At 43.3% G+C, this 12074-nt stretch overlaps 2 protein-coding genes across 3 annotated transcripts in view; one reads left to right on the top strand and one right to left on the bottom strand.

The window, feature by feature from the left end:
- The first annotated feature begins 1060 nt into the window (after positions 1-1060).
- On the top strand, positions 1061-11700 carry ccdc80 (coiled-coil domain containing 80). Its single transcript, XM_008327875.2, has 10 exons — positions 1061-2584; positions 3198-3395; positions 4101-4504; positions 4951-5289; positions 6011-6167; positions 7456-7592; positions 8269-8420; positions 8956-9059; positions 9164-9247; positions 9509-11700. The coding sequence occupies exons 1-10, from the start codon at positions 1915-1917 to the stop codon at positions 9829-9831; spliced, it is 2568 nt and encodes an 855-aa protein (XP_008326097.1). The 5' UTR covers positions 1061-1914; the 3' UTR covers positions 9832-11700.
- Positions 11616-12074, bottom strand: part of slc35a5 (solute carrier family 35 member A5) — a 23136-nt gene continuing 22677 nt past the window's right edge. For both annotated transcript variants that reach the window (XM_008327869.3, XM_008327868.3), the window contains exon 10: positions 11616-12043. In XM_008327869.3, the coding sequence (XP_008326091.1) occupies positions 11939-12043 (105 nt within the window). In that variant the 3' untranslated portion in view covers positions 11616-11938. The remainder of the gene's footprint in view (positions 12044-12074) is intronic.

The following is a 12074-nucleotide window of genomic DNA, read 5'->3' as shown; positions in this document are numbered from 1 at the left end:
CCCAAAACCATGAGTGAGGGGTCAAAACATGCTTTGTTCTAAAACATGCTTTTTATATGAATATGAATATATGAACCATGAGTGTAGGTAGGTAGGTAGGTAGGTAGGTAGGTAGGTAGGTAGGTAGGTAGGTAGGTAGGTAGGTAGGTAGGTAGGTAGGTAGGTAGGTAGGTAGGTAGGTAGGTAGGTAGGTAGGTAGGTAGGTAGGTAGGTAGGTAGGTAGGTAGGTAGGTAGGTAGGTAGGTAGGTAGGTAGGTAGGTAGGTAGGTAGGTAGGTAGGTAGGTAGGTAGGTAGGTAGGTAGGTAGGTAGGTAGGTAGGTAGGTAGGTAGGTAGGTAGGTAGGTAGGTAGGTAGGTAGGTAGGTAGGTAGGTAGGTAGGTAGGTAGGTAGGTAGGTAGGTAGGTAGGTAGGTAGGTAGGTAGGTAGGTAGGTAGGTAGGAAGGAAGAAAAGCGAATGCCAAACGGTTTTATTTGGTACCATGCACGTGAAGACTGCGCTCACCCTCTGTATGTTTTCCTGCTTTTCCTGACAGACTGTAAACAAACTGAGGAAACAACATCTTTGGGCTGCAGAGCAGGACTAGTTCTGTCCCGGGCTCAGAGTGCTTATTACATTTGTCAGCATCTGTCTAAAATATGTCTACTTTCTCCATACAAGAAAGTGGGATTTCTGATTCACTCCCAATTCCAAAAAATTGAGCTTTCGAGGATTTTGTCAACTCTTGTTTACTTGTGTTTAACTAAGTCTTTCGGGGGCAGTGGTGGATTAGTGGTTAAGGAAGCGAATTTGGGTCCGGAAGGTGTCAGGTTCGAGTCCACCAGTTGCCAAGTTACCACTGCTGCCCAGGTGCCTGAAGCTATCCTCTGCTCACTTTGGTGATAGGTTAAGAGCAGAGGTCACATTCGTTGTGTGCTGTGTCCAAATGTGACAATGACAAGTAGTTCACTTTGCCTCATGTGCGAAAACTGTTTTTCTTTTGTTCCTGTTCGTAGTTTAAAAGCTGCGTGGAGGGGAAATATCCTCTCACAGGACATGAGGGTGGGCAGGAATGGGATATATAAGAGGGGGGGGGGGGCGTTACTCACTTTGACTTTTCATAGAGGAATTTGACTCTGGAAAAATCTAATCTGGTGGAAAAGTTGTACTGGAACTGTCCCAAATTCATCTGACGTTTTTTTGGGGAAACAAGTCTGCGAGCGTTAGGGAGGCGGAACTTGCTCGTTTAAAGGGAAAAGGAGAGGTGGAAGAAGAGGAGGAGGAGGAGGAGGAGGAGGAGGAGGAGGAACTGCCTCAGCTCCAGCTCCAACTACTGATCCTGATCCAGCTCCACCTCTCGCTGCTGCTGTTGCTGTTGTGTCGCCAGGAGCTCAAAGGCTGAGGAGGTTCTGTGCAGGACATATTTCTGGGAAACCCTCCAGCTCTCATTTTTGCCAAGGAGAACCTGGGAAGAAGAATAAACTTTGCATATTTTTCTTGCTCAGTTTCCAGCCGGATCCCTCTCTCTCTCTCTCTCGTTAACGTTTTTATACACTGTTTTTCTTCTCTTTCTTCTTCGTTTGCGTCCACAGTCTGTGCGGGATAAGGTGGAGAAGCAACAATGCCCGAGAAGTAAATAAGTGGATTCAATTCATTTTTACGGTGTATTTCTGGAGATGTGCCACGGTGGGTTCGTGTGTTGTTGTTTTCTCTAGACTTAAAACTCGGATACTGGCCGATGAATTGTGGGATGTAAAAGTTCATTCGCACGGCGGATTTTCCCGAGTTGACTGCAGACTCACATCTGTGCGGATTGCTGCGCATCTGGAGTCAATCGATTCATCGGACTGCGTCAGATGCGCTAGAGAGAACGGCGCTCCTGGATCGTACGCATCCTCGTCTTCTGAGCGCCAGCCTTTTCTAGACTCCGGTCAAAATGAGGATTCATCTCTTCTATTTACTCCTTATCCATTTTCTGACCTGGTCAGGAGACGCTGACAGACGCCCGAACATGCGCAGACGCGCACGGCCGGGCCGTCTTTCCCACGAGAGCGCGTTGGACAAAGAACGGGTCCTCGGACGTTTACGCACAGGGTTTGGTTCCGCACTCGCCGTCCACAGTCCGGGACACGGGGGGGTGGGAACAGGGGAGATGGGAGGAGTACAGGCCGTTGAGGCTGTCCCAGTCTTCACACAGGGCCGTAGAGCAAAGGATCAGGGCCTCCTGGGGTCCACGAAAAGGGGGTCCAACATGGAGAACGAGCAGGACATGCAACAGGATGAGGGTTTCAAAGGCAGAGTGACCCGGATGCCGAGCAACCCCGGGTCACCAAATCTTCTGGCCAGTTTCGCAGGAAAGAATAGAGTTCTGGTCATCTCGGCGCCTCACGACTCGGACGGTTATTACCGCCTCATGATGTCACTCCTAAAACCGGACGTTTACTGCGAGCTGGCCGAGAGACACGTTCACCAGATCGTCATGTTCCACCAGGAGGGTGAAATGGGAGGGAAGGTGAGGAGAATCAGTTCTGAGGGGAAAGTTCTTGAAGAACCACTGGACACAGCACTTATCCCCAGACTGATGAGCTTCCTCAAACTGGAAAAAGGTAAAGAAATTTAGGAAGATTTTTTTTTTTTAGATGTACCCATTGCAAATTTTTGGTCAATTGGAAAAAGGTAAAGAAATTTAGGAAGATTTTGTTTTGTCAAAAATATATGCTAATCGTATTAGCCTCCGGGTATAGCTGTGAATCGATTATGTATCGCAATTGTTCATTAGTTACAAGAGATGTACCCATGTCAGATTTTTGGTCAACTGGGCAATAATTACAAAATCATTGATGCTAACTTTGTCTTTTACAAGTAATACCTAAATGTATAATAAGTGGGCAAGAACAAGAAGGGCAACTGCTAACGGATGCAGGAACTATTTTCTGAGAGAAAAAGAAATAACTTTGTCTTTTACAAGTAATACCTAAGTGTATAATAAGTGGGCAAGAACAACAAGGGCAACAGCCAACGGATGCAGGAGTTGACTATATTGTGCATGTAATTTATTGTATGCGTTAATATCCATTCAAAATTGAACTCAGATTAATTTTACTGTGAGTTTACAGTAAAAAAAATTGTATTGAAGAAATATCTTAAAAATCACGGCAATACGTTTAAATCCAATCCTATCCTCATATCTGTGCGGTTTGTGCTTTTCTCGACATGCAGGAAAGTTTGGGATGGTACTTCTGAGGAAAACCCTGCAGGTGGAGGAGCGGTATCCATACCCAGTCAGACTGGAGGCCGTGTACGAGGTCATCGACCAATCACCAGTGAGGAGACTGGAGAAGATGAGGCAGAAAGGCTTTGTTCAAAAGTGCAAAGGAGCAGGAGTCGAGGGACAGGTGGAGGAGGGCACATTGGCAGGTGAGCCAGAAAGGGGAGTTGGAAAATAAAAAAAATATTAAAAAAATGGACGTCCTTAAATTCGGTAGTTGCTACAAAATGTCATTGCTATGTGTAACATACAGTGTAGGTTATTGTACCTCTACCAAGGTCTAGTCCAGGCATGGGATGCGACCTGTTCATCTTCTTATATAATTTATGTCATCATTATACATTTGCCTTTTCCCTGCAATACCCCCATTTCCCCAGTAGATGGCGTATAAACTGATAAAAGCATTTTAGTATCTTAGCCGTTATGCATGACATTTACGTCATTTATCTTAGTTCACATGAACGCTCCTATCTGCCTCTATCAATTTTAGGACAATTGTGGCCCCGAGTCAAAAAGTTTGCTCATGCCTGGTCTATTTTAATGGCACTTTGGCCCAGAGGCAATGTCTCTGTCATTGGTGTGGAACCCCCAGGGTTCACCTCCTGGGCAAGTTCGAATCCCGGTTAGGGCGGTTGGTACCTTCCAGTGGACTCACCACCTGCAGGAAGGTTTAGGGGGGTTGGTACGGTGACTGCTGGCCCCGCGACCCGGTAACGGATAAGCGGATGAAAATGGATGGATGGATGGATGAATGAATGGATGGTCTATTCTAAACCCAGCAGAACTAAGTTTCTGAAACTGAGCTTTTAGTTAAAATCAAAATCAGAAGTATGTTTGTTTGTTTGTTTGTTTAGAAACGCCGGTGGAAAGAAAACCCTTCAAGAAGATGCAACGGAAGCCCTCACCTCCAATAACAACCACCACCACCACCACAACAACAACCGCTACGACAACGTCCGCAACCACACGTCCCCCAACTACCACCAAAACCACCACCACCACCACGACTAGACCTACAACCACCACTGCCAGAACGACAACCACCAAATCCACTACAACAACAACCAAACCCACTACCACCACAAAAGCCACCACCACCACCACCACTCAGAGACCAACCAAAGCCCAGACCACGCCTTCATGGACCCCAGCTCCCAGGGTCACGTCTGATCCGTACAGAGATCCACACAGACGGAAGGTGGTCCCCGCAAAAGCTTCGAAGAACAAACTAAACAAGAAGAAAAACGGAGGAGAGAAGGTGAGATTTAAGACTTGAACAGACTGAACAACAAAATGAGCAACGTTAGCTTTAGCTTAAAGGATAGCTATCCAGACAGGCTAAACACTAGCCCCGTGCCAAATAGTGGGGCGTGAGGTGGAACGAGGAGCGGACTTTCTGTCCGTGTACTGTCTTTATTCATGCTTCAACGATAAACAAGCCTCCAGTCACTAGGTGGCAGTAGAGCAGGAGGATCAGGAGATCGCAGAATTTGTACAGATATATAAATAAATATTACCAGGCACTCAATAGTATTTCAATCGGTGGGGGACATGGCGGAAAATAATTGCTAACTGCGCTAGCCCAATATTGAGAAACCCAGCGTTGGTTAGCCATCCTTGGCAAAAAAAAAAACAAAACTTTAATGTTGTTGTTGTTGTTGCTATTTAAGCCAACATGTCAACATTCTATTTTATTTTCCACAGACAATGACAAAAGAGTTCGAGGACAGGTACGAGCCAAGCAGACCAACAGTGGAGACGAACATCTACACCACCATCGCGCCAACCAAGAGGCCGAAGGGCAGGAACAACAAGGAGGAGAAGAAAAAGAAGATGACCGAGAAGGCATTGAAGAAGGCAGAGAGGAGAGCAGGGAAGGGAGGGAAAGAAGGGAAGATAGGGGGGAAGAAAAATGTGAAGAAACCCGAGAAGTATCCCGAAATGGAGGAGGAATACGTTAAACCAACCAAGAAGCCTACGCCTATTCCAAAGGGATCACTGGAGTCCTTCCTGGATTACTTTGAAAACAGGAGACGTATGCTGGTGAGAATCTGGCTGTAGAGCTAATCCCCAAAATTGCTAAAGATGTAGCTGCGCATTAGCTTAAAAATAGCTAACCATTTACAAAGTGAGATAGCTACGAAACTAGCTGAATAATATGACTTAATAATATCACTTGATAAAAACAGTGTCGTCCCCTATTCACAATTTCTTCTTTTTCTTTCGGCTTGTCCATTCACAATTTCTTCTTTTTCTTTCGGCATGTTCCCCCTTTTTTTCAGGGGTTGTCGCAGCGAATCATTGATTTCCATCTCTCCCTGTATCTCTGTATCTTCTACTCTGACTCCAACTATCTGCATGTCCTCCCTCACTGTATCCATATATCTCCTCTTTGGCCTTCCTCTCTTTCTCTTACCTGGTAGCTACATCTCTAACATTCTCCTACCACTGTCTATCCACTGTCCCTCCTCCGCACATGTCCAAACCATCTCTGACCACCACTGACTTTCCGCTCTTTCTGCATTAGTGTTTTTGTTGGGCTAAAAGGCGAGATATGTGCATGTAACTTGGTAAAAAAATGGGGGGTTGGCTTTAAATGACTGCAGCTGTCCCTCATTGTCCCACTCAAACCATGTCTCCATTCACCACTGATTCTCACCAACAGCACTATAGGAAAATATGATCCTTCTCAGGTTCTGCAGGTTCATGCAAACACAAGTCCATAAAAGTCTAACCTACTTGTCGCTTCACTTCCTGTCCGCAGCTGATTACGTCACCCAGCGAGGAGAACAAAATGTACATCCAGCAGAGAGACGAGTACCTGGAAGCTGTGTGTGAAATGGCCATCAGGAAAGTCTCCATCATCACCATCTTTGGTTCCCTCACCAATTCCACCATGAAAATCGACCACTACCAGCTTGGTCAGTCAACTTCTAAATGTTACACTGACTTGGGCTAACCCAGGTATGGGGGAACTAAGGCCTGGATGCGGCCCGTTCATCTTTTCAATCCGGCCCACCGAACTTTAACAAATGTATTTATATTATCATTATACTTCTGCCTTTGCCCTGCAATACCCAAGTTTCCCCAATAGATGGCGTAAAACATGATAAAAGCATTTTAGCGCTCCATCTATCTGTTTCCTCCCTGTTCAATTGTAGGACAATTGTTGCCCGAGAGTCAAAAAGTTTGCCCACGCCTGGGTTAACCTAGCTATAGCTATGTATAGCTATAGCTATAGCTAATCTAAAAATGAGATGTTTTCTAACCAACTCTTTCCTTCAACTTTAACTTCAACTCTTTCCGTCAACTTTAGCCTTAACCCAAGGAAAAAATAAAGAACCCTCAAGAAAGAAAAATGTGAAAAATGCTAAAGGGTACATTTTCAAAATACCAACAATAACTGAGAGACAATAACTAAAAATTAGTCTGGAAATATCAAGACTTTTAGTGAATTTTGCTTTCGTGAAGCCATCCCATGACCTATTTCTGGACAACCTTATAATTTTTTTTTAAATGTTTCTTCATCAGATCCCTTTTAATTGGGGATGTCTGATCATATCGCAATGCCTGGGTATCGACATATATTTTGAAATCGCTTCCGAATCTATTTTATCTATTTGATCATTTCAAGTATTCCGAGGCTAACTGAAGTTCTACAACACTAGTTCCTCTGGAGTTTTTTTTTTTTCCCCCGCAGTATAACCGCATACTGAGAGGTGACCCACTGAATACAGTTAACAACACTGACTCTCAGGCTTTGACCCAGAATCTCCCTCATTTTCGTGATGCCAGCTTTTTTTTTTTTTTTTTGGTTAGATGGAAAATTCGATGGATGTGGTGACATCACTTAATCCCAACTTTCCAACACACTGTGTGTATTTGTGTGTGTGTGTGTGCAGTGTTCAAACAGCAGGTTCTTTCAGGTTGTGAAAGAAACAGTTATGACTCCAAGCCAAACCTCCGTCAGTTTCCACCGAGTGTTTGAGTTTGGTGTCTGTCTCTTAGCGACTTAGCAAGGAGCAAGTGTGTGTTTGTGAGTGTGTGTTATACGAAGGGCTTTTTTTTCTATCTAGTTACAGTAAAGAAATTAACATGGTCGAACTGTTGGGTTTCTGTCTGACAATCACATTTTGGATTTGTTATTACTGCAGTGGATTCAAAGTGAAATCTTTAAGATCAGACTAAACTGTGTTTTCGCTTTTCCAGAAAATGACAAACCAATGAAGGGTCTTCGTCAGGAGGATCTTGTAAACCAGGACCTGATCACCGAACTGAGGAAAGAGTTCAGTATGACACACGATGACTTCTACATGGTCCTGACCGACACTGACATGAGAGTCAAGGTAACGATTTCCTGTTTCTCTGAAAATCACTGACTTCATGTGCAACTCTAAAGGTTAGCATACTTCCAACCACTTATATTATGTTATTATTAGGGATGTCCGATATTAGCTTTTTGTCGATATCAGATATGCCAATATTGTCAAAACACTTAACATCCTATTCCGACCAATACCGATACTTGCAGCTGATTTCCCCCAAAGGTAATCAACACATTAGCTACTTGGGTATGCCCCACTAGAGGCATTTCACAGATTAGCAAATTAGCAAATTAGCAAATCTGACGAGTTTTCGTTTGGGTTTTCATTATCGGAAGAAAAACAACATTGATAACAATTGCTACCAATATTACATAATTATGTTAATATCGGGCCGATAATATCAGTCGGACGATATTATCGGATAGCTCTAATTATTATTACTATTATAATTATTAGCATTTTTAGCATTCACATGATTAGCATTAGCATCATATCAGATTAAAACTGATTGAATTCAATTTAATTCTTATCATATTCCGCTCTTGTCTATTCCCGTTGAACTTTGTTTTATCTTGAAATGTGGTTTTCCCGGAACATATGTGAATGTCATCAGAGGTAAAAAGATTGTGGAGACAAGACTTTAAAATAATTGGTTGCCTCTTTTTTGTTTTGTTTTGTGTTTTTTTTTTTTTCACAGCAATTCTATGAGGTTCCCATCGCCATGAAGGCCGTGTTCGACTACATTGACACTTTCTCCTCCCGTATCGGAGAAATGGAGCAGCAGAAGAGAGACGGAGTTGCATGCAAGAAGGAAGACAAACCCAGATCTTTGGAGAACTTCCTTTCTAGGTTACTTTAACTTTCTGCAACTCCAAGCGGAACATCTTTTAACTTGTGTTCAAGAGCCTGGCTGCATATCACTCCCAACCTCACCCGTCCCCACAGGCTCCCGGTCAAATACTCGCCCCCCAGCCCCTCCGATACCTGTCCGATCTTAACACCAACATACTCCATACAGGAACCTACGGTCCTCGGACCTGGGCCTGCTGTCCTTCCCTCACACCAGATTGACATTTTCGCTACAGAGCTTTCAGCGTCAACCCTTCTGGAATTCCCTTCCTCACAATATCCGCAATGCCTCAACCCTGGAAACCTTTAAATCAACACGTCTTCACCCTGCCGTTCCCGTTTCCTGTCGCTCCGTCTTTTCCTTTGTCTGCTTTGTGTTTCCTTTGTTTGTTAGTGTTTCCTAACCCCCCCTCGTCCCCCCCCCTTGTCTTTTTTCTTTTCAACCCCACCCTCATTATTATTATTATTATTGTTATGTCAGGACAGAGTTTTGGCTAATGCTCTCAGACTTCAAACGCTTTCTCTGTGATTTCAGATTTCGCTGGAGACGCAGACTCTTCATCATCTCAGCTCCAAGTGATGAGGAGTGGGCATATCAGCAGCAGCTGTACGGACTCAACAGCCAGGCCTGTAACCTGGGTCAGTTCATCCTTTACTACAACACACATGCCGTGCCACTTATGTTGATGCTAACAAAATAATAACTCAATTTTTTTATTGACTTCTCTCCTGTTTTGACAAAGGCTTGAGGCACATTGCCGTCCTGAAACTGGTCGGCACAGATCCGCGATTCATGGGCGGCGTCTTGGAACTCTACCCGATCAATGGTAAGAATTGTCTTTAAAATCACCGCAGTGACACAAGCTAACCACAGGGGGCAGCAGTAGATTCGTAGGGCAAATAGCTAGTGTTCTCTATGGACTCCATGGGCCAGGAGACCATGCAGTTTATAAGCCTAGCTAGTGTTCTCTATGGACTCCATGGGCTAGGAGACTATGCAGTTTATAAGCCTATTACCGATGTGCGGCACAGTACTATACGGTACAACGCGTCAGTACTTCAAACCCTTTCCTCCATTTTGTATACAGGAAGCGCAACTGTGGAGCGCGAAGGTCTGTCCGCCACGCTCGTGAAGGACATGAGGAACTATTTTCAGATTAGTCCGGAGTACTTCTCCATGCTGCTGGTGGGGAAGGACGGTAACGTCAAGTCCTGGTACCCGTCGCCCATGTGGTCCATGGCTATCATCTACGACCTAGTGGACTCCATGCAGCTGCGCAGGCAGGAGATGGCCATACAGCAGTCGTTGGGAATGCGCTGCCCCGAGGACGAGTACGGCGGCTACGGTTACCACCAACACGGCTACGAACACGGCTACCAAGATGGCTACCACCAAGGCTACGGCTACTAGCAAACTTCGAAGACTGTTTAAGAGAAATGGATGTAGTCTTCTGGTTTAAAACGCAACAAACAGGAAGTAAGCAGAAGGAGAACCTGCTGTAGCTACCAGTGACAACGCTAGTTGGTTGTTACAGAAAATGTTGTCATCCTTCCTTTGTTTTTCTTGCAGTAAATTGCATTTTTTAAAACTAATAAATCCACCCAGTCCTCCTCACGTAGGCTAGCTAGCTTAGCTGTTGTCCTACATCCACTTTACTTCTTCCCTGTTTTACATATCAGTTGACCAGCTCTGGTAACCCACCTGACCCAAATTTAGGAATGTTTAATTTCTGTTATTTTAGCAACTCAACCATTTTTAGCGCTTCTTTATGTCAACATCTACAGATGCTATCACGCTAATTCTACAACTAGAAGACTACGTCCATTCCTTCTGTGCGGTCCGTAGAACCCGGTGGTAACACGCCACCTACTGTTCTTCGGTGTTTCCCTTCACCAAGCTGTCATTACAGACAATGAACACTTTCTAGCACTTAGTGGAAGCTTTAGCTACGCAGCTTTCACATATCCAGTTTTTGCATTTATATATCTCTGCCTACTTTAAATCATTTTTTGAAGTATGTTTGTGTGAAGTATTCAGTCACATCAGACCCATCTCAGGCTGATTAAGCGTGTGAGGTCACAACCGTGCATAACCAGCTGGATATACCGTTTCAAATACACTTAGGACAGCCTTGAGTTAGCATGGGTATTTTGTTAAGTTGCAAAAAAAAAAAAAAGTTTTTTCTCATGTGTCGTCTCGAAACGAAGTGTGTTTACTGACCACCTGCCTGAGTGTTCATGTCTATTTCTGTGCACATATGTTAAGCACTAAGTCCTTCAAAGTGATTCAAAGCAACTGTAAAAACAAAACTCCTGAAATATCCCTTTAAAATTGGCCGTACTCAGTGCTGACGTGTCTGAAGTTGTTTTGTTTTTTGTTTTTTTCTTCCATTTTTAGTACGTTTCTCTTATATTTTACCTTCTCGGAATCACACTTTCCTCCATCCACATTTGTTTGTAGATATCAGATCAAATCAAGACATGTTTTTTGTATTTATTGAACATGTTTGTTTTTTTTGTTTGTTTGTTTTTTTTGGAGCAGTTATTGACTCCTTTCTGAAAGCTAACCCGTTTTAGGTTATTCCCCTTTGTAAAGTGTCTGGTCCGTGTTCTTCCTGTATTTATGCACTTTTTCGTCGCGATTTATGAAAATAAACGTTGTCTGCTTCTGCTTATGGTAGTTTTCTTGGTGGTACCCGAACGCCACCTGGTGGTGAAAAATATATTTTGACGCTTATTAATTTGGGAATTTCAAGCAAATGTCAAATAAAATGACAAAACAAATGCGAAAAGAAAAATAGAGTTGAAAATACAAAATCCAGATAAAAGAGTGAACAACAAGACATGGGAAGAAAGAAGGAAAAATAAAGGTGGCGAGGAAAAAGGAAGACACCGACAAAAGAAGGTAGAAGGGAAAAGAAAAATTGGTTTGAAAAATAAGGCAAAAAAAGACAAGGGAAGAGAGCAACAATTATGTAGAAAGGAAAATAAATTAAAACAAAATAGAAAAGGAGAGGAGGGAGGGGCTAGAAGAAAAAAAATGGAAGAATAACAAGGAGAAAAAAGGAAAAAAAAATTTGATGCAATACATTGTATTAAAAATATATATTTCACCTTTAATTCCTTGCTCCAGTGACCTCACAGTTTATTTAGTCTTACGTTTTCACATTTTGCTCTATTATATTTCTGTCCTGGATCTTGAAATAAAAAAAAAAACAAACCACAAAGATGAAAGCCAAAGTTTCATCCTTCCCGCGTTCTTGTTTCTTCCTATTTTACATGGAGATGAAAGAATGAGTCCTTGGCAAACAGGTGTCCTTAAAAGCCAAAGAACAGCAAAAAAAATGTGTCTGACATGTCACATGACACAAAATGTTAGTGATTCCTTTATATTTGTATTCAAAACGAACAGTTTTTTGGCACTTTCTAAAAGTTGAAATGAAATGAATTAAACGAAATAGAAAATATGTGGAAGTAGAAATGTAAAAACGCGCAGGAAGCAGAAGTGAGCGCGGGATTCATTCACTGTGGTCCATCAGAGTTTCAGCCCAGCGTGACGACTCCTCTTCCTCCGACTCACTGTCAGAGACGGACTTTGTCAGAAGCTCAAGCTCCTCGCCGTCCTGCAGGACATGAAGAAAATACAGGTGGACT

This window comes from Cynoglossus semilaevis, chromosome 16, assembly GCF_000523025.1.
Source record: "Cynoglossus semilaevis isolate Cse_v1.0 chromosome 16, Cse_v1.0, whole genome shotgun sequence".
Lineage (NCBI taxonomy): Eukaryota > Metazoa > Chordata > Actinopteri > Pleuronectiformes > Cynoglossidae > Cynoglossus > Cynoglossus semilaevis.
Note: the sequence above shows the minus strand (reverse complement) of the source record. Positions and strands in the feature narration are given on the sequence as shown.